The 23,747-nt window shown below is 40.4% G+C and overlaps 1 protein-coding gene across 1 annotated transcript in view; it reads left to right on the top strand.

Annotated features, from left to right (window-relative positions):
* Positions 1-23,747, top strand: part of LOC126420708 (tubulin alpha-3 chain-like) — a 64,036-nt gene that overhangs the window by 16,926 nt on the left and 23,363 nt on the right. Inside the window, exon 3 of the mRNA XM_050087232.1 lies at positions 7,770-7,940. Coding sequence (XP_049943189.1) covers positions 7,770-7,940 — 171 coding nt within the window. The remainder of the gene's footprint in view (positions 1-7,769; positions 7,941-23,747) is intronic.

Genomic DNA, 23,747 nt, shown 5'->3' with positions numbered 1-23,747 from the left:
ACAGACATTGAACTGTTGATGACTGGAAACATGTTGCTTAGTCGGACCAGTCTAGTTTCAAACTCCATCGAGCGGATGGACATGTACGGGTATGGAGACAACCTCATGAATCCAAAGACCCTGCATGTCAGCAGGGAACTATTCAAGCTGGTGGGGGCTCTGCAATGGTGTGGGGTGTATGCAGTTGGAGTGATATCGGACACCTCGTACGTCTAGAAACGATTCTGACAGGTGACACGTAAGCATCCTGTCTGACCACCTGCATTCATTCATGTCCATTGCGAATTTCGACGAACTTCGGCAATTGCAGCAGGACAGTGCGACAACCCACACGTCCAAAATTGCTACAGAGTGGCTTCAAGAACACTCTTCTGAGTTTAAACACTTCCGCTGACCTCCAAACTCCCCAGGCATGAACATTATTGAGCATATCTGGGATGCCATGCAACCCTCTATTCGGAAGAGACCTCCAACCCCTCGTACTCTTACGTATTTATGGACAGCCCTCCAGGATTCATGGTGTCTATTCCCTCCAGCACCTCTCTAGACATTAGTCGAGTCCATGCCACATTGTTTTGGGGCACTTTTGCGTGCTCGCGGGGACCCCAGCGGTATTAGGCAGGTGTACCAGATTCTTTGGCTCTCCAGTGTATAAACCGTGTCTGGGGGGAGGGGGGGGGGTGGGAGGGCTGAGCGGGACGCGGAAAACAGTGCAATCGTCTTCGCAATGCGGACGTCCAAGAGGGCATGACCATTGGCTTTCGGGCCAATGTTGAAACCATTTCCGAAACGGCTAAGTTTGTAAACTGTTCGCGTGTCGTCATGGTGAAAGTATACTGTGCATGGCAACATGGCGCTATCCAAAACCGGCGCCGATACATCTATGCTGCATCACTGGCCGTAGATGACAGGGGCGAACGGCGGGTGCGGAAATGTGTACGGGCGAACAGATTTGCAATTGCTAAACAACTGACCGCCCAGATGAAGCAAAGGACTTCAAAAAGTGTCTCCTCGACGACTGTTCAGTTAACGTTGCTGCTTCTGGGCCTTCGCAGCAAATGCCTGGTTCATGCACCAATGCTGACATCTGTTCATTGGCGACGAACGCAACTGGATGCCTGTCGAATGACGAAAGGTGGCCTTTTCAGATGAATCGCGTTTTATCCTCCATCGTAAATATGGCTGTTGGTGCGTGTGACGTGAAACGTCTCAAAGCAAACACCTTGTAACAATCGTCCGATGGTTCTAGGCCGGAGGAAGAAGAGTTATAGTCCGGGGAATGTTTTCGTGGAATTTCCTGGGTGATATTCTCATTCTGGAGGCACAATGAGTCATCACAAGGATCCATCTACATCTGGGGACCATGCCCACCTCAACATGTAGTTTGTTTTTCCTTGGCACGATGGAATCTTCAAGGAAGAGAATGCAACGTGTCACGCAGCTCGCAGTGTACGTGGTTACCGTACTCACCTGGCCACCAGACTTCCCAGGTTTAAATTCAGTTTAGAATATGTGGGACCATCTCGATTGGGCTGTTCGCGCCATGGACTCTCAACTGAGAAACCAGGGGTAGATGACCAAGGCGCTGGAGTCGGCATGGCTCCAATCCCTGTCGGTACCTTCCTCTACAACCTCACTGACTCACTTCCTGCACGTCTCGCAGCGGTCCATGATGCGGAGGTGGTTATTTAGGCTTTTGGTAGGTGGTCGCATTAATGTGACTGCACAGTGTAATAACTTTTGATAATGTTACGAGACAAGACTCTGAGAACTTCAATTTTTGCCTCACCTCCAGGCCAGAGGATCTTATACATCATACTGAATTAACATGACATACATCTCCGTTTCTAGCATCTCGTATGTAGCTTTGGGAAGTACCACGAAAAGAATGTTTAAAAAAAATCTAGGCTGCTTGTTCTTTCTTTTCCACTAAATAATTTGCTGCTTTTAAGTAGGCCCTTGACAACTAATGCGCAACACGAAAACTAATTAGTTAACGTGTTCCTTTATTTGTTTGCTAGTAAAGCTGCATGTGTCATTTCCAAAGAAATGAACACTTTATATTCAAACTGCAGTGCCTCGATGTGATACTGTCTTTATCCGATATAATTTGTTTCCTGGCCGTTACCTAAAGGATATTATTATTTAATTTAATCGTGAAATGGTGCCTGTAAGAGAACGACAAAAAAATCTCAGGAGTACATTTAGCATTTAATTACATAAAAAATGAACAACTTCAGATTTCCTTACGTTTGTACGCAAATTCGTACGCTGTACACTGCAATAGTAAAATGTTATAAAGAAGGGCTATGTCAGATTTATACACCATAATTCAGTGAAGTAATATATTTTCTTTCATTTTTTTTTCTTTTAAGCAACGAGATAACGCCTCTGTGTCGTTCATATCAAACATTTATGTTCCACATTTAACTTTATCTATTGATCACAGGCGATATTTAGGGTCCCAATTCAGTCTCCTTCTTACATACTTAGACTTACTTCCTCCAATGTTAAGTAGCAAACTGGACAACAAGTTTCCTCCATAGAACTCGATCAGCTATCTGCTTTTCAGCTTCCTTCAAATTCATGACCATGCACTGACTATCCTTTGAGAAAGTTGGTTAACAGGCGTTACGAACTCTTCCTCTGACACACTGCCTATTGGCTTCTGTCTCGGGTACTTCGGCCGACGTTCATCTAATGATTTTTCTGACGTTTCGCCAGCACGAGTGGCTGGCATTGTCAAAGCTTCACCCTCCATTGCCGGTGGTGAACTGGAGGCGAGCTCGCGGCCGCAGACTATATGTACCTGGCGCGCCAACGTCCGAGGGCTTCTCCGCGGTCATTTCCGGTGCGGTTCTCCTCTTGCTACCTGCGACGGTCGTTCGCTGCAGTACGGGAAGCCAGGATCCGTTTACCTTAAGGCTTTCCTCTTTCTTGTTGAAACTGTTCTCGTGTTTTTGGATTTCTACAGCTTCTCTGAACAAGCGCGTGTAATAGTGCTTCTCTACAGCCAGAACTTCCGTGTCGGCGAATTTTATTACGTGGTCGGTCTCATTCAGTGCGTGCTCTGCCACGGCCGATTTCTCCACCTGCCCCAACCTGCAATGTCGCTTATGGTTTGATCCTGGTGTTAATTGATAGTCCAGTCATTCCGACATAAACTTTTCCGCATGTGCATGGTATACAGTATATTCCCGACATTGCAAGTGGGTCTCTTTTCTCCTTCGACGATCTAAGACACTCTTTGATCTTCCTTGTCGGTTTGAAAATCGTCTTTACGCCGTGTTTGCGCAATATACGGCCGATTCCGTCCGTCACTCTGGGAATGTATAGCAGAAAGGCCGTACCCGACATTTCTTTTTCTGGTTCCTTACTTCGCCGAGTGTTTGGCTCTGTTACACTTCTAATATAATTTGTGGAGTACCCATTGCTCCTCAGAACAGTTTCCAGGTGTAGCATTTCTCGTTTGAGGTGTTGCGGCTCACATATTCGTCCTGCTCTCGTTACGAGCGTACTAATCATGCCTCTTTTCTGGCTCGGATGGTGGTTTGACAGTTTGTGCAGGTATCGGTCCGTGTGTGTCGGTTTTCGATACACGCTGTGTCCCAGGTTTTCGCCGTCCCTTGTGACCAGCACATCTAGAAATGGCAGTTTCTTGTCCTTTTCTACTTCCATGGTAAATGTTATGTTGGCATGGAGGCTGTTCAAGTGTCTCAGGAATTCACCGAGCTGTTCTTCACCATGGCTTCACACCACGAAAGTATCATCGACGTACCTGTACCACACCTTAGGTTTGCAAGTCGCCGACTCCAGTGCCTGTGCTTCGAACTGTTCCATGAAGAAGTTGGCCACCACTGGACTGAGAGGAATACCCATGGCGACGCCTTCCAGCTGTTCGTAGAAATCGCCATTCCAAGTGAAATAGCTCGTGGTGAGACATGCATGGAAGAGCTTTTTGATGTCTTGCGGGAACATGGAACCGATGTGCTCCAGAGCGTCATTGAGTGGCACTTTCGTAAATAACGAAACAACATCAAAACTGACCAGGATGTCGTTTGGCGCAAGTTTCAGTTTCTTCAGCTTCTCAATGAAATGTCCTGAGTCCTTAATGTATGTATCGGTCTTCCCCACGTGTGGCTGGAGCAGAGAGGCCAAGTGTTTCGCCAGTTTGTACGTTGGTGAGCCAGGAGCGCTAACGATCGGTCTCAGTGGAACGTTGATCTTAAGGATCTTGGGTAATCCATACAGCCGAGGTGGTAGGGCTTCTGTGTTGCGCAGGTTTCTCTGTATGTCCGCCGGCAGAGAAGACGCCTTGATTAATCGATTCGTATTCCGAGTGATACGCTGCGTCGGACAAGTCGTTGGAAGTCCTCTGTGGAAATATTGCCTCTATAGCCGTCCGTAATTGCGAGAGAGTTGCCGGTGCAGGGTTTTGTGCACTAACTGAGCTCTCGATTATGTCCCATAAATGTTCAAACGGATTCATGTCGAGCGAACAGGGTGGCCAAATCACTCGCTCGAATTGTCCAGAATGTTCTCCAGACCAACAGCGAACAGCTGTTAAAAATTGTGAGTTGCATATGCATCCACTGACCTCTGTGAAAAATGGGAACAGATTTTCTGGATAATTTGAAACAACGAAACGATTTCTATTATCTCTCTCCAGCCTCATTCACAATTTGTTTCTCGTAATAATGTACATTGGCCGACGTTATGTTAACGACGACGGTACCGGCTGATCATTCGCGCCTTTCTAGGTTAGCGGTTAATAATAGCAACGGATACGTAAAATAGCAACTGAACGATGAGTAAGCTTGGCGAATGGTTCAGATGAGTGGAATTTGCAATAGGATTTGAGAAAACATCGTTTTGTATTATATGAAGCGCATCATCTAGACGTGAACAGAAATATTATAAAGGGCAGTGAGAAACTTAAATATCTAAGCTGAACATATAATAGAGAACTTCATTGTGAGAAGGACATAACTGATCTAGTTAACCAGGAACTACGTACAGTACAAAAACTGATAGAGTTAGTTGATCAGAAAAGACATTTAAGAAAACTATATTATTTAATTATTGAAGGAATTATTCTGGATAATCATGAAGCGTGGGTGACTGCCAAGACACAATATAATAAAATGTAAAATCTAGAGAAACGTAATGACGTTAAGTTGTATAGTACACTAGATTCTTGCTAATCCGGCCATTCCTGGCACATATGGGTGCCGGATTAACGGAAGTGCTGGATTATTGGGTGTCTGAAAGTTTTTTATTCATTTATGTTGTTTTTTATTTATTTTGAAAACATAGGAGATATAGTGTACTGTACTTTGCTAAGCCGAAGGATACGATTTTAAAACATAGAGGATATACTTTATTAAATCCAAAAATACATTAATTTTCAAAGGAAACTTAGTCCTTGGGTGTATACTGTACATAATTATACAGTCGTATCACTCACTATGAAACATGTCCCTAATTTTTAACTGTCGCAATGATGATACTCGACGGTGGCATGCTTTATCACGCAACTGCTTTACAAGCATTACATCGGTACTGCATGTATTTGGTTGTTGCATAATGTACTCCAGGATGACCTCGGAAGCTTCAGCACCAGCAGTGTGAGGAATCTTCATGCTCTCCCCTCCTGTGTCCTCTTCTTCATCACTATCATCATTGTTTTCTTGCACGCTTTTGATTATTTCTTCATCTGTTAAAGTTTGGTCCGTATCAGAGTTCTCCTCATTCAGCCGCTTAATAACATCTTCATCATCTCCAGAATGAGATTTTCACTCTGCAGCGGAGTGTGCGCTGATATGAAACTTTCTGGCAGATTAAAACTGTGAGCCCGACCGAGACTCGAACTCGGGACCTTTGCCTTTCGCGGGCAAGTGCTCTACCAACTGAGCTACCGAAGCACGACTCACGCCCGGTACTCACAGCTTTACTTCTGCCACTACCTCGTCTCCTACCTTCCAAACTTTACAGAAGCTCTCCTGCGAACCTTGCAGAACTAGCAAGGAGACGAGAAGTGAATGTCGATTATGACATTTAATTGATTCCAAAATTCCCTGGTCCATGGACTGAATTAGGGCATGTATACCATCCGACTTTAGAGAAACATCTGAAGGATGACTGGGAGCATTGTCAATTATAAGGAAAGCTTTCAGTGGAAGCTTTCTCTTCTTTAGCTCTTTTCTCACTGTTGGTACAAATGTTTCATCGAACCACCGAGAGAATATTTGTCAGTCCATCCACGCTTTCGTGTGAGCGCAATACTGTGTGTTGAAAACAATGTGGATGTTGGGATTTTCCAGTCACTATGAGCGGTAGTTTATGACACCCATTCGCATTACAAAACGCAATTAATGTTACGCGCTGTTTCTGTTGCTTCTAACCACGAGTTTCCTTCTCGTTCTTGACAGTTAATGCTTTTGAAAGAAGCATCTCGTTAAAAAGTCTTGTTTCATCAGCATTATACAAGGCATTATCAGTTAAATCTTTTTCCTCTATTATCTTCCGTATCTTGCTTACAAACTCATCAGCATCTTTATCGTTAGCTGAGCGACTTTCCCCGGTGACCGTCAGCTGCCGAATGCCATGTCGTTTTTGCCAGTTTCTAAGCCAACCTTCGCTCGTTGCCTCTACCAAATGCTTCTACCGCCAAGTTGTTTGTTAAATGCAGCTGCTTCTTCCTTTATAATCGGCCATTAACCGGAATTCCTTTACTGCGTTGTTGTATGAACCATCTATTAACAGCTAGGTCCAGTTCTTCATTCTCACTCTTTCGCATAGCCTTCCGCTTTTCCCAACTCACTATCCATTTGTGTTGAGTATTGTCAAATAACATCTTCTTTCTTTTTGATGTCATAAATGGTTGCTCGTACAACAATGAACTCAGCAGCAATGGCTTTCTGCGAAGAACCTCGATTTAATTTACCTAAAATTTCGCGTTTCTGCTTGACGTGTAGTGTAACGTGTTTCCTTTTAGAAGACTTGATTCCGAACTGTAAAGAGAGCTACAATTTCAAATACAGTATATGAAGCATTGTTTAACTAAGTATTGTTGCGCATGATAATTCATCATGCCCGTGTTTTTGAATGTGCGCCGGATTACCGAGAGGCCGGACTACTGAGGGCCGGATTAGCGAGAGTCTAGTGCATTACTATTATCATACGTACTTCCACAGTCGTTGCAGAACGATCGACGACGTCGGATTATACATGAATCGAAATTCCGTCTTGCTATGAACATTAGTATCATCAGTACTTTTCTAATTTTATTTTTATTATTTTACTTGTTACCATTCTTTCTGACAGTCGTGTGAGATTCGTGTTTCTATTTCCTGTTAAACCATTTACTACTTTCTTGGTCCAAGTTTTTTTCGTCCTGTTTCCTTCTCGCAAGACTACTCATTGCTGCTGTGCAACACTACATCACATAGTCGTGCAACTCGCCGCTGAATTTAAGGATTTTCATACTTTGGCTCTCGAGTTTACAGTAACTTGTTTAATTTTCATCGGAGAAAATAAATTAAGAAAATTACGATAGGCTGTGGAAAGCAACATGGGCGGAAATGACAGAGGGGAATCCACAACTTTTGGTTCTGCATCCTTTACTGCCGAGAATGAGCCACAGCCTGGTTTGAATCGTACGAGCACCTTCTAGCCGGGCAAAGAAATATCGACGAGTACGCCCAGAAGCAAATCTCATTTTTTGCAGCTAGTCACATTCAGTAACAGACCTGATGGTTTCTTTACAGTTGTCGCCCACAATAGTGGAGCCGTACAACGCAGTTTTCACGATGCACGGCTCGCTCGAGTTCGAGGACTGCAACTTCCTTCTGGACAACGAGGCGCTGTACGACATCTGCGCGAGGTTCCTGGACGTGCCGCGGCCCACCTACACCAACGTCAACCGCTTAATAGCACAGGTCAGCCTCCCACGACGATTTTTGTGCCGTCGTTACGTCCGTTTGAATGGCGCGCAGTCCGAAGGATTACGCCATGTTTAAATCTCTCGAAAGCCTAACGCTGAAGCATTATGTCTGACGCCTCGACGGCGGGGGGTGGCATAAACTTATGGGCCCCGCACTATTCAAATGGGGCCAACAGCAGCACCAAAATCTCAACGTTCAATGTGTTTGTACTCAGTAAATCCTTGTCAGTCCTGCGAAGTAGTAATACAGGTCTGTCTGTCTCAAACACTTCCCTTACTCTGTTGCGAAAAATACACTGGTGTTCAAAACCAAAGGAACAAACGGGAATTTTGCATGGTTGCGTTTATTTTGCCACAAAATAGTATAAATATGTGATAGTAAAGTAGAAACAACGTAAAGAACGCAGAACGCAAACAATTGCAACATGCATAGCGGTAGACAAAAATCTTCTTCGTTTTTTTCAGCTTAATGGATTTGTACACACATTCTGACAACTGGTTAATGTGCTCAGTAAGTGATGTGACCACCTCTGGCAGCAATACAAGCCTGACAGCGACGGGACATGCTGTGAATGATGTCATCAATCTCATGTTGAGGCAATAACGCCCATTCTTCCTGCTGAACTTGGTTCAAATGGCTCTGAGCACTATGGGACTTAACATCTGTGGTCATCAGTCCCCTAGAACGTAGAACTACTTAAACCTAACTAACCTAAGGACATCACACACATCCATGCCCGAGGCAGGATTCGAACCTGCGACCGTAGCGGTCAGGCGGTTCCAGACTGAAGCCCCTAGAACCGCACGGCCACACCGGCCGGCCCCTGCTGAACTGCTCGCAAGTCTTGGAGAGTGGTTGGTGAATGCTGACGTGATGCAATCCGTCTCCCTAGTGCACCCCGGACATGCTCTATGAGATTCAAAACGGGAAAGTGAGCAGTCCACGCCATTCGTGCAATATCTTCCGCTTCCAAAAAACATCGACCATCTGTAATGTATGAGGTCGAGCAATATCGTCCATCAACACGAAGTCCGTGCCCACAACACCGCGCAACAATCTCACGGTACCGACGACAGTTAAATCTTGGTGGTTCAGCCATACTATTTCAAGAAGAGGTGACCGATGGTCAACATAATCCCTGCACACACCATTAGGGATCCTCCTCGATATCGGTCTCTTTCCACGCTGTTTTGGTCCAGAAATCGTGTCCCACGTGCCCTCCAGATGCTAATCCGTCGAGAATCACTCCGCAGACCAAATTGGGACTCATCTGTGGAAAGAACATTGGCCCATCTTTCGACCGTCCAGATGGCCTGTTGACGGCTCCACTCTAAACGTTCCCTCCCGTGAAGACACGCCCGAGGTAAACAGACAGCAGACCTCCAACAATAAAGGCCACTCTGCTGAAGCTTTCCGTACACCGTTTGCCTCTATACAACACATCCAGGGGATGGTGCGAGGACAGATGGCAGTTGCAGTGCAGTAGTAAGGCGGTACCGCTGTGCCCTTACAGCCAAATAACGGTCCACTCTTTCTGATGTCACGCGTTATCGGCCCTGTTCAGGTCTCCAAGATACAGTTTCGGTCTCTAAAAACTGTCGCCTCATCCGAGAAACAACAGAACGATTCACGTTAAGCCTTCGGTCCACATATTCCTATGGCTCTCCAAAGCAGTGAATTTGAAGGCGTCTTCTTTGTGCCATACTGCACCGTCTGTGACTGTGTACACAGCGACTGTGGATGTGGCATTACCCCGCAAACACTACCCCGCTTGATAGATGCCCTGACGTCATTGCTGGCGTGGTTGTCCGTTGATCGGAATGCCATCTTCCGTGCAGAACACGATCGTAACGACATCTGTTGACAGTTTTTATGATTATATCGTGAATTAGACACAAATACCAGTTTCTTGCTTTAATTTTGGACCCCAGTGTATTACGTCCATTTTTTTTTTTTTAAATGGAGCTTGGACTTCGTTCCATCAGCCCATTGTCAACATCTGTCTAGGTGGAAAAACATTGCAAATATCCGTAAGGGGCCAAAACTTATTCGAGAATCACCTGAAAGTTGTGCCTCTTTAATTTCGTCAGCAGCTCAAGATATCGAAACAAGATTTTCTGAAAATAACAGTGCGAAGTCGGGCATGTAATATTATTGCCTCTTCTATCACCATAAATATTCAAACAAGCACTTTTTTAGGATTCCGTACCTCAGTCGTTAAAAACGGAACCCTTGTAGGATCACGTTGTTGTCCGTCCGTCTGTCTGTCTGGCCGACATTTCAAAACCCTTTTTCTGAGGAATGGGTAGACGTGTGAAGTTGAAATTCATGTCACATATTAACGTCTACGGCCTATTGCCGAGGTAAAAAAAGTGAAGCCAGTGCAATCAAAAGATACGACCATTTATGTCACATATTTTGGCACTCGCAAACTCCCTCATCAAAACCTACAGTGTACTTCCCGTTGACCAAGAATCATGAAATTTTTCATTAAGGAAGATTTCACAGTATAACCAAAGCAAACAAATCTGAAAATTGTTAATTCGTGATTATATTACATGAAAAGAATTGTTATTTCTTATCAGACTGTCTGTCTGTTCGTTCGTGCGTTAACGTCCCTTTTTCTTAGGGGCGGGTAAACGTATTAAGTTTAACTGTATATCGCATATTAAGGTGTATGGTTCCATGTCAATGTATAAACGTAAAGCTTCTAAGGCAGTGCAATCAAAACATACGGCCACTTATGTTACTTGATACTCGCAAACTCAATCATTAACACCTTTAGGGTACTTTCCGTTGACGTATAATTATAAAATTTGGCAAGGGGAAAGGTTTTACAGTACAAAGAAAGAGAAAAAAATGAGAAATTCGTTACTTTGTAACCATATCACATTCAAAAATATTTTTCATTTGTTATCCGACTTCAAACTCGAAATTAAAACATTCTAGAGAGTTTTGGAATCCTTTGGGACCTATATCTTGCCAGTATTAATGTCAAGAAAAGGAAAAGTGATCGATATGCTCGATTCCCAGAACAGATGAACTGTCTGTATACGTAAAAGTTTTTTAAAATGGAATGATAGACTTTTCCCGGCATTCGGAACACACCAAGAACAATCCAAGAAAAAGAAAGTATTCAAACGAAACTTTACTACTGGAAGACAGACAGCAAGTGTGAAAATTGTGCTTGAGTGCTGGTGTCTGTAAGGTGTAAGGTCACTTTTACGATTTCGTGGTACTACCTGGAACGTGAGGTTTTGAGGCTAAAGCACGCACCCAAGCGTAGACCACGCGTTTCCCAACATCATATTTGCTCACACTTGGTGAGTATGTTTTCCCAGATCACGATCATCATTTGCTGCTTTTTGTGATAACGAAAGCAAGTGCTCTTGGTACTAAACAGCTATTCCTGCTGATATTATAAAATAACAAATGGTTCAAATGGCTCTGAGCACTATGGGACTTAACATCTGTGGTCATCAGTCCCCTAGAACTTAGAACTACTTAAACCTAACTAACCTAAGGACATCACACACATCCATGCCCGAGGCAGGATTCGAACCTGCGACCGTAGTATAAAATAACAGAAGCAATATTAGTGCATTCCTATTTCCTGCATATAATTTTTCTAACGTAAATTAAGCTCTTTGTATAGCTCCACAAGAGAAATACAAATGATGATGAAATCTGGCGAACCGGAGAGAAGGCCACTGGGTCGTCCTGTTTATCCTCAGCTTTCTAAAATGGTTAAGAGATGCACATGAACTCACCGCAGTACAGTAGCAGCATATTTCGTTCTGATGTCCATAGTTGCATATGAAAATAAATGTAGCATTGTATGCCCAAGGAATACATACTATCTATCACTTCGAAACAGCAGTGCAGTGCCGGCCGCTGTGGCCGAGTGGTTCTAGGCGCTTCAGTCTGGATCCCAGCGACCGCTGCGGTCGCAGGTTCGAATCCTGCCTGGGGCATGGATTCGTGTGATGTCCTTAGGTTAGTTAGATTTAAGTAGTTCTAAGTTCTAGGGGACTGATGACCTGAGATGTTAAGTGCCATAGTGCTCAGAGCCATTTGAAGCAACCAGCATTGTAGTAGTGGCAAGAAATGCCATTTCTGTGAGAAACTAGAGCTGTTCTAAACGTCTGGTGAAAAGCAATGTTGAGAAGAGTTTTGATCCATGGTCCTTTCTTAGATCGGACAAGCGTTTCACACATACAGTACCTTTCTTACATCACAGTTACTTAAGAAAAAACAATTTTAACATGACAAATAGTATTAAAATGATTTGACTGTCTATAGTGGTATGTGTGTAAATAATACTGAGTATGAACTAATAAAGTTAATACTAGCAGTACTTCTGCTGCTGCTGCCACTAATAGTGATAATACACTGACGAAAAAAAAAAATCGCAACAGCAAGAAGGAGTTGTGCGACATAATCGAAAGTTGGTAAGCGTATTTTTACATCAAAAAGATGATATCTATTCAAATTTAGCGCCAATCGCACAAGAGTGGCACCTTTACGAAGATGTAAATCAGGTTTGCTATAGTTAACTTTGAGATTGGACGTTGTTAACCTTAGTAAGTAATGCCTTTAAGGCGACAAAGCTGCCATTATTAACATCTCACTGAGTTTGAGCTAGGTCGTATAATAGGGCTACGAGAAGCTGGATGTTCCTTCTGCGCTATCGCAGAAAGACTTGTCAGGAATGTAGCCACTGTACATGATTGCTGGCAGCGGTGTTCGCGGGAAGACCGAGCTCCGGGCGGCCACGTGACACTACCAAGGGGAGACCAAGCTCTGGCGCATCCTGATGTATCTGCAACAGCAGTTTGAGCAGCAGTTGGCACCAAAGTGATACAACAAACTGTTTCAAATCAGTTACTTCAAGAACATCTCCGTGCCAGACGCTATGCAGCGTTCATTCCACTGATCCGAAACCACCTCTATTTGCGACCTCGGCAGAGGGCAAGGTGGAGGTCTGCTGTGTTTTCTGATGAAAGACGGTTCTGCCTCCGTGCCAGTGAAGGCCATGTGCGGGTTAGGAGGGGGCCAGTTGAGGGTCTGTAACCAACTTGTTTGCGTATTAGACGCACTGGACCTATACCTGGTTCAAAATGGCTCTGAACACTATGGGACTTAACTTCTGAGGTCATCAGTCACCTAGAACTTAGAGCTACTTAAACCTAATTAACCTAAGGACAGCACACACATCCATGTCCGAGGCAGGATTCGAACCGTAGCGGTCGCGCGGTTCCAGACTGTAGCGCCTAGAACCGCTCGGCCACCACGGCCGGCCTATACCTGGAGTTACGGTCTGGAATACGATTTCTTATGACAGCAGGAGCACTCTCGTGGCTATCCAACACACCCTAACTGCAAATCTGTACGCCAGTCTGGTGATTGGAGCTGTTGGTTGCTGTTTGTGATCAGCATTACAGAGAGTGTTTTCCAACTGGTTGACGCGCGCCCGTATACCGCTGTTGTAACCCAACAATCTCTACAGAGTGTCGACTTTTTGCCATGGCCTGCTCGATCGCCAGATCTGTTCGCAGCTGAACACCAATGGGACATCGTCGTACAACAAATCCAGTGTCATCCACAAGCAGCATTAACCGCTCCACTAGCACGTGTACAATACAATGCACGCACGTTCTCATGACTGTCTCCAACATTCTGGCGGTTACAACGGTTATTAATGTACTATCATTTCGCATTTGCAATGGCTTATCTCGTTCTTACCTGTAACCTTGCAACGTTAATTACTAAAATCTGTTAACTAGACAAATGTATTCCAGAAATTTCATTACTCTACATGAGTTATTTTTTGGTATTGCGATTTTTTGGCGTCAGTGCAATAATAATAATAATAATAATAAAGAGAATAATGATAAAAATAATAGTGACAAATATAAAAATGATTGATGGGTGTAAAAATAGAGGTTTTCTGACAGCGAATTCTGCGGTAAGGAAATTTAAGGAGATTGCAGAGCTAGGAATACTGGTAAAGAAGGAAGATCTGCTTCTGAACAAGGATGTACAAGTGTAACAAGTGTGTACAAAGACAATGACAATCTATATTATTGCTTTAGTAGATATTTCATTAACTATCTTCTGAAACCGTAGATGTTATTCAGTTCTCTAATAGAATACCGAAAGTTAATCCAGAATCGGGTTCCTGCTATTGAGAAGGTCTTTGCTTTCGGCGGGAAAGTGCTTATTAACTGAGCTACCCAAGCACGACTCGCTACCCACCATCACAATATGGAAGACAACAGACGAGCTCCTGGCTGAAGTAAAGCTGTGAGAGGAAAGGGCGGGTTGTATCGTGCTTGGCGAGCTCCGTTGGTAGCGCACTTGCCCGAGAAAGGCAAAGGTCCCGAGTTCGCACCCCGGTCCGGCGCACAGTTTTAACTTGCCAGAAAGTTTCGTATCAGCGCAAACTCAACTGCAGATTGAAAATTTTATTCTGGAGAATAGTATTGGTCTGCAATACTCGCAATCGTCGCACTGTCAGAACTACTGTTTGTCACAGCAAATGCGACTTCTTTGGGCTACTAGGCTGTGTAGGAGCGGATATTTTGTGGGAAGCAGCAATAATTTTATAATTTTTGCAAAAATTTCTAAATTAAATTTATTTTCTTAATGGAAAACTAAAATAATTATAAAATGAAAATTAAAAATATTGAACAACAATGTAATCTATAGCTCATTCAAAGCCTAATATTAAATATGTGTTATAGGTTAATCTACCTTCAGATGTTATCACCTAAAGAAGAAATAAGTTAATATTTGAACTTAAAGATTCAGTAAAACAAAATTTAGTATAAAAATTGCTTTCATCTTAAGAAATAAAATATCTTGAATATGATAAACATTCAATTTCTACAAATAATTATGATATATTAACTACAAATTATAAACCAACTGATATTGAGGTAAATAAAAAAAATACTAAGATTTAGGTAAACTCTAATACGAAAGGTACAATACATAAAATGTACTTCAATAAACATAAAAAGTTTCATAGTCACTTATTTTACAAATCAACTACAATAAAACCAATCCATTTTTACAAAATAGGCTAATAAAATGAATTCAATAATATTATTTCCATTAAATAAAAAAATATAAAAAGCAACCATAGTACAATCTGTAGACAGGAATCCTGATTTGCACAGAAAAGTTTTCAGTGTAGATGAAATACTTCCCTAATGTTAGATCTATAATGTATCAGAGTTCTCTAGTCATTTTATGTGAGGCATGACAGTCTTGCTCCTCCTGGATTATTATAAGTGCTATTATGATCCAACAACAATGTCTCAGGTCCTTATAGCGGAGAGAGGTCTGTCAAGCATCTGTTGTACCAGTCTACTAGATCGGCAGTCGCTACGAACACTGTTAGTTGTTTTTCGCTCCAATTTCAGTTGTCTCAGTAATATTATTACCATTTATCGCCGTTTAATGTGTTTTCCAAGTCTCAATCTATAATAAAATGAGAGGGTAGCTACAGAAGGAAAAACGATTGTGTATGCGTAATACACTTAGGAGAAAGGTTTTGCTATACTTTAGTGGGTCGTTAAGAGGCTAGTTACGCATCAAAACAATTCTGTGGATGACAAAGAGACTGTTCGTACCACAATGTATGTCTGTTCTTGCTTTGTTTTAAATAACTTAAGAATGCAATGATTCGCCGCCACTTATCCATTACAGTTACAAAACGCTTCAGACCTTTCCCTGCGTTTGAAAGAACGCGTACTGTTAACGTTAACACAGCAATGCATTCCAATTGCACAAAAAACTTCATTTTTAAAATCGCAATTTGTTTATTATTTTTACTCACGCAGCGGTTTTTTTAATGTTCTGTATTCTACATAAGAAATAAACGTCGTAGCAATCGTATAATTCTGTATTTTTCTGTATTAATGATTAACTTCTTCAGTATGGGTGCAACAGCCTCGATAAATGTGAAGAATGATGTCGTTTTCATCAGACTGTTTTTTTAGTAGCACTTTATTGAACATAGATAGCTAGTTCTCGGCTTTGCTCATTGTCAAGAGCGTTTTATATACGGGTTCATCATTCCCGTAAATGTTATAAAATCAATGTCGCATACCACGCACGGTTTATGCATTGCATGGTCTGCAATATATACGGCTTCGAAATAAATATACAGATACAAGACTTATACACAGCAGTTTAGACTTTCCCATATACATATATTTGTGTCCCCCAAACTCACAGATATTCTACAAGTGCAGCAGATGACATATGCTGCAGAGATCGAACAACATTCTGTTACCTTTGTATTTTTATCGTCTGATTCGTGCGTATGAATACATTCGACCAGGATCGGTAAGTTAGAAGTGGCAAAGACTGCATTGTTCAGCGCTTTATTTTCTGTGTTACTGTGGTGTATTTCTTATCCGTTCACCCAATGAAGTTTTTGTTTCTAATCGTTAGATTTAAGATTATGACATGAATTAAATGCATGGAAATGTAATGTACTAATGAGAATGGAAATAAGCGCGGAATTTGTTGTGGGATATCATGAAACATTCCCGCTTCAGCGCCTATAGTTTCATGAAGTTCCTATAGGTGGCGGCGCTATATGAGCCTTCAAAATGGCTCTTTTAATGAAGGTCCATTCCAAGCAGGGACCACCCGTTGAATTTCTATTGGCGAAATACCATAGCATTGTAGGTATTCATAAGCACCAGCAGAATGTCTATGAAGACTTGGCAGTGAACAAAAGCACAGTGAATCATTGGATGAGGCGTCTGTAATTATCGCAACAAGGTCGCACAGACCTGTCCTATCAACCCACGTGCCGGCCGGCAGCGTACAGCTGTGACTCCTGTGATGTTGGAACGCGCGGACACTCTCATTCGAAGTGACCAATGGATCACAATCAAATACCTTGCTCCACAACTGGACGTCTCTGTTGGTAGTGCTGACGCTCTGGTCTAGCAGTTGGGGTGCTGAAAGCTGTGTGCCCACTGGGTTCCTCAACGCCTAATGGAAGGCCATAATGAACAACAAAGGGCCATCTATGCAGAATCACTCGCTCGTTGCGGAGCTGATAATGACAATTTTTTTTCGAGTACCGTCACAAGCGATAAAACATGGAATCGTCACTTCGAACCGGAAAGCAAACGGCAATCCATGGAATGGCACCACACCACCTTTCCTCTGAAGAACTAGTTCAAACTGCACCCTCAGCTGGTAGAGTCATGATGATGGTCTTCTGGGATTCTAAAGGGATTTTTCTGTATGATGTCCTCCATCGTGGTGCTACGATCAACTATGAAGTGTATTGTGTTACCCTCAGGAAAAGAAACGGTCTCAGCGTGTTCGTCGCCACAAAAATGTAACGAGCTTCTCCTTCTTCATGGCATCGTAAGGCTCGAACAAGTCTGCGCATCCGAGAGAAGCTCACCAATCTTGATTGAACTGTTCTTCCCCATCATCCTCACAGCCCGTATCTCGCACCTTCAAACATCCAACTGTTTGGCCCACTGAAGAATGCACTCCGCGGGAAGCAATATGTACATGGTGGGGAGGTTATTGATACAGCAAGACGTTGGCTCCGACGTCGACCAGTAGAGTGGTTCAAGCGGGCATACAGGCCCTCCAAAATGTTGGTGTAAGGTTGTCGGGCTGAATGGAGATTATGGTGAAAAATAGGGATTTGTAGTCTAAAGAGCGGCGAATAACATGGCTTATTGGAATCCTGAATAAATCCAACCTGCTTTCAGGAAAAAAATATTAGCATTACTTATTGAACGCCCTTCGTACAATTGATAGCAAGAATTAGAGCATTCACATCTACATCTATACTTCGAAACCCATCTCACCATGCGTGGCGAAGGTTACTTTGCGTCCCACCATCGCTTTTTGCATCTCCTGTTCAAGTCGTGGATGGTTCGCGGGAAGAACGTTTGTTGGATATCCTCCGTGAGAGCTCGAGTCTCTCTAATTTTACCTTCATAGTCTTTTCGTGAGATATACGTAGGAGGAGCAGTATATTACTTAGTAATTCTAGGAAGTACGCTCACGAAATTTTAACCGTGTACCACACCATGATGCAAAACGCCTCTCCTGCAACGTCTGTCACTGGAGTTAGCTGAGCACCTTAGTGACACTTCCGCGTTTGGTAAATGAACCTGTAGCGAGACGTGCTTCTCCTCTTTCGACCGTCTCTGTTTCCCTGTTAACCGTATCTGGTACTCATCACAGACTGATGAGCAATATTCAAGCCAACAGTTTTGTAAGCTACTTCCATTGCGACTGGACTATACTTCCTGAAGATCCATCCAGTGGATTTCAGTCTGGTATCTAGCTTACCGGTGATTAATATTGTTCTCGTTCCACTTTAAGCTGCTCCATATGCACACTGCAGATACTTATTGATTGCGGCTAGTCCAGTAACTGTTCTGCTTTCATACAATATCTGGTTTTTTTGCCTTATTATTAGCGTGTTTATACACATAATTGAAGTCTACCAAATGCTGCCATGGACATAACGAATTCTGTTTTCACTCAGTTTTTGAAGATGTGTCTTCATGATCTTACACAGAATCAGAATTAGAGTGCCAAAAGACTGATTTGGATACTCATGTCACTGCCGTTAGCATTGTCCACATTATCAAAAGTAACAGTCATTTTTCAATTCAATAAACTTCACCAACAGTCGTACACTTTAAGATATTTTATTTCATTTCGAAAGCAACCAGTTTCGGCAATTCGTTTCGCCATCTTCTGGTCCCATACACTTTTTTCAGATCAACGAGCTTATCATATAGTGCCATTAAACTGTATATGATTTCGTATGAATCAGTTACACAACGATTAGGATCCATGATATCCAGATGTAACACCATATCTAAGTCAAATAAGTGATCTTTAGAAAAGAATGTGTGACAAACAAACTGAAATTTGATTTTAATACTGGTGCAGGAATACTGAAATACACATTTGGGTATGATGTAAAAATCAAGAGCATTATTTTATTTGTAGCCAATGTAAATCGTGACCTGTCACCTACTGACTTCAAAATAGAGGTAAAAAGATTCAATGTTGATGAACTGCAAATTTCATATCCAACATAGTTCAACAATCCAGTCGAAATGGATTCTGGAAAACTGAAACGAATTTTGAAGACAAATTGAGGATATAAATATTTATTGACTGTTATTGATGTCTTTTCTAGATTTCCTTGGGCTATCCCAGTTAAAGATAAGACAGGTAAGAATGTTGTTTATGCTTTTGAAAAAATATTCAATTCGAGACAACCAAGAAATTTACAGACAGATAATTGCAAAGAATTCTACAATAAAGAGTTTTGTGAGCTGATGAAGAAATGCAACATTAATCATTACTCAACTTTTATAGAATTAAAAGCATCTGTTGTTGAAGGAAATTATAAATGGATCGATCTAGTCTGGAAAGTAATTGATGAATACAATAGCGCAAAATCGTCAACTATAAAAATGAAACCAATAGAAGTTAATGAGAAAAATTATATGATAGGCACCATTGTAGCTAATGAAAAAGCGAAATTTTTAAAAAAGGTGTTAAATGGTGATAAATTGACAATAAGTACATTAAAAGGAATTTTTGAAAAAGGATATTCTGCCAATTGGTCGACGAAAATATCTGAAATTACATCAGCTATGCAGTCTAATCCAATCACATATAAATTAAAGGCCTTAGATGGAGAAGAAGTAAAAAGAATTTTTTATGAGTATGACCTACAGAAAACAAAATATTCAGCTATGTATCTCATTGAAAAATTGTTGAGAAAGAAAGGTGATAAAGTGTATGTAAAATGGTTGAGTTTTGATAATTCGCAAATAGTTGGGTAAATAAAGAGAATGTAACTCTATAAAGCGTAAGAAATTGACTTACACCTAATTCATTATTAATAATTAGGTTGGGATCCAATTTGGGGCCCATATAAATTTAAGAAATTTTTCTTATATTTATCAGCAATATGCACTTGCAAAGTTTTTTAACATTCTGATAAATCATTTTTAATCCTTTTTCATGTGTATAAAATTTGTAAAGGGGGAATTCTCCTCCTCTAGAATTCCATATAATAAACACAAAATGTTGTTTGTTATCAAAACATTTTTATCCACATTTCAGAGTGGCCAGTGTTGCCAAGCTGATTTTTTATATAAATTACTTTTTCGATCTTCATGAGAATAATCAGATTCCAGTGGAATTCCATAATAAATAAAATATGATATTAATTCAGCGACTGATGAAGCAGATGCGGTCTAAGACTAGTGACAGCTGAAGCTGTCTTAGACTGTGTGAAGCGTATTAATACGATTACTCGACTGTTATTGAGTGTAATTATTCAAAATATTAAAGTAATTGTGTCAACAAATAATTCTTTAAGTTGCTTTCATTCATTGATAAAAATTTATTGCGTTATAATTCAGCCTTAATAGTTGTTCACAATAAGGATGTCAATCTTCTATTCTATATAGCTTTTTTTTGTAAATTTTTCCTCTGTGGTTTATCACATAATAATCATATTCACATTGATCATCAAATAACTTCAAAAGACTAAAAGTTGGTTTTAAATTTTCGTTAAGTGTTTGAGGAACAACATGTGTAATAATGTATTTATTTCTTTATTTCTTTCACGTAAAATTTCTACGGTTCTATCGTGTTATTCATCTGATTTTTTTATACAGTTATCCTTAATTTTAATCAGTTCTTGTAAGTGATTTATTTGACCTTTATACATTTCTTTTATTTCTTATTTAATTATATATTCTCCATGTATCCAAACTGAAGGTGAAACTTCTTTATTAACCTATCTTGAAAATATTCTGCATAAGGCATCTTGGACTTCATAACTAAAGAATATAAGCCAGTTTCATTGATAAATGTAATTGGATTTTGTATATGTTTTGGTAGTTATGAATTTTCAAATGATTTACAATATTTTTGTTTAACGAAGTCTTGAACTGCTTTCCTAGGTCAGATAGAGCCTAAAAGATTAGCAACTTCATTTGCATGAAACCAAGGCTTATTCTTTTCATCAGTAATCATGAACACTTGCTTATTGTTGTATGTGAGCTTGCTGTTAATGAGATCTACAATCGACTCCATTTACTGGAAAAAACTTTTAGTAGTTTTCTAAAAATATTTAAAATTTTAGAAATAAGTTTATCTAGAGCTGATTAGACAACTGCCTAAGCTTTCTTTAGACTGCATCTCTGTGATGGAAATCGTTTGTTTTTCATTATGCATGAGGGGTCTTTAGTCCATCCATAAGCTTTCATAATTATTTGTGCTTTCAACATCCACATTCTCTATCATTTTCAGTCATGTTATCATAAACAGCTTGGTAAAAAATGAACCTCTGGAATTCCACAGTGAATAGAGTATAAAATATCTTAGGTAATTCTTTTCTTTTTTGATACAATTTCTGGCACTAAAAATGTAGTGCATGGAATACTGTGTAGAATTCAATCGATTTATTCGATTGATGACTCTCATAAAATACCTTTTTTTATAACTAAAAAATTTATTTATAATAAATGCTGAGCGCGAATAACGTCCAAAAACAACTCATTGAGCTCATTAACAATGAGATGAATGAAAAACAATTAATTGGGACGAATATGTTATGTGTAAAAATTTAAATTCTGAAGAATCATATGCTCTGTATTTAATAAATGCAATGTGTGGAAATATAGTGGTTGAATATATTAAAAAGGAAAATCCATTTAGTGAATATTTCTGGAAACATGTAATTCCAAGAGTGTATAAATTACCTGAAAAATTTATAAAAGAATTTCATGATAAATTGGATTTGGGTTATATAGTAAGAAGCTGTAATATATCTGAAGATTTTATAAGAGAATTTCAAGAACTATTATATTGGAATAATTTATCAATCTATCAAGATATATCTGAAAATTTTATGAGAAAATTTCAGGATGAGTTGAATTGGATTCATGTATGTATGTGCAAAAAATTATCTGAAGATTTTATAAGAAAATTTCAAGGTAAAATTGAATGGGGTTTGTGTATCATAAAATCAAAAATTATCTGAAGACTTTATGAGAGAATTTCAAGATAAATTAGACTGGTGTTTGATATATCAATGTCTCAAAGATTATCTGAAGATTTTATAAGAGAATTTCAAGACAAATTAAACTGGGAAGAAATATCATATAAACAAATGATGTCATAAGATTTTTTTGAGAGAATTTCAAGATAAATTGAATTGGGATCATATATCAACTGCTCAAAAACTGTCTGAAAATTTCATGAAAGAATTTCAAGATCAAGTAGATAAGAAATTTATATCAAAATCTGAGTGGAGATTTAATGAGAGAATTTCAAGATAAATTAGGTAGGAAGGTATATCAAGATTTGAGTGGGGAATTTCAAGATAAATTAGATTGGAAAAGAATATCATATAATCAAATATTATCTGAAGATTTTATAAGAGATTTCAAGTTAAACTGAATTGGGATTGTACATCAACTGCTCAAAAATTGACTGAGGTTGATTTTTAATGGAATTTAAAGATAAAGTGAATTGGGGATTAATTTTAGAATATAAACACCTATCAAAAGCATTCTTAGGCAAAGTACTTAAACCTTAAGAACTAATTGAACACACTCAAAATATGGAATGTATTATATGCTTAACTAATGAGAATCACCAATTTGTGAAAACAAGGTGTAATAATGTTTTTCTTAAAGAGTGTATTGCTGAATGGCTAAAAGAATAAGAGACTTGTCCATATTGTAGAAAACATATTAAAATAAATGTTCTATCTCAAACAGATGAAAATGAAATTGAGCATTAACCAATACTCGTTGGGAAAAAATGTTTTATAGTATGTTAATTATATATAAATGAATATACTTCTGCTGTTGTTGTTTGCAAAAATAATGGTTGCAATGTAGTCAATGTATGGAAGAAAAAAAATTACTGAATTTCATAAAGATATACATCGAAAAGATGGACACCAAAATATTTGTAGGAAATGTGTATATTATTACCAAACTATTAAAGTCACACGTGAATGTGGTAAAACGGGACTGACGACGACTGAAGAGAATCGTTCAACGTGACAGAAGTGCAACCCTTCCGCAAATTGCTGCAGATTTCAATGCTGTTCCATCAAAAAGTGTCAGTGTGCGAACAATTCAACGAAACATCATCGATACGGGCTTTCGGGGCCGAAGACCCAGTTATGTACCCTTGATGACTGTACGACACAAAGCTTTACGTATCGCCTATGCCTGTGAACACCAACATTGGACTGTTGACGGCTGGAAACATGTTGCCTGGTCGGACGAGTCTAGTTTCAAACTCCATCGAGCGGATGGACATTTGCGGGTATGGAGACAACGTCCTGAATCCATGGACGCTGCATGTCAGCAGAGGACTGTTCAAGGTGGTGGAGTCTCTGTAATGGTGTGAGGTGTGTGCAGTTGGAGTGATATAGGACCCCTGATACGCCTAGATACCACTCTGACAGGTGACACGTACGTAAGCATCCTGTCTGATCACCTGCATCAAAAATGGTTCAAATGGATCTGAGCACTATGGGACTTAACTTCTGAGGTTATCTGTCCCCTAGAACTTAGAACTACTTAAACCTAACTAACCCATTGACATCACACACATCCATGCCCGAGGCAGGATTCGAACCTGCGACCGTAGCGGTCGCGCGGTTCCAGACTGAAGCGCCTAGAACCGCTCGGCCACTCTGGCCGGCCTCACCTGCATCCATTCATGTCCATTGTGTAATTC

This window comes from Schistocerca serialis, chromosome 1, assembly GCF_023864345.2.
Source record: "Schistocerca serialis cubense isolate TAMUIC-IGC-003099 chromosome 1, iqSchSeri2.2, whole genome shotgun sequence".
Lineage (NCBI taxonomy): Eukaryota > Metazoa > Arthropoda > Insecta > Orthoptera > Acrididae > Schistocerca > Schistocerca serialis.
The sequence above is the reverse complement of the archived record's forward strand: the minus strand, read 5'-3'. Positions and strand labels throughout refer to the sequence as shown.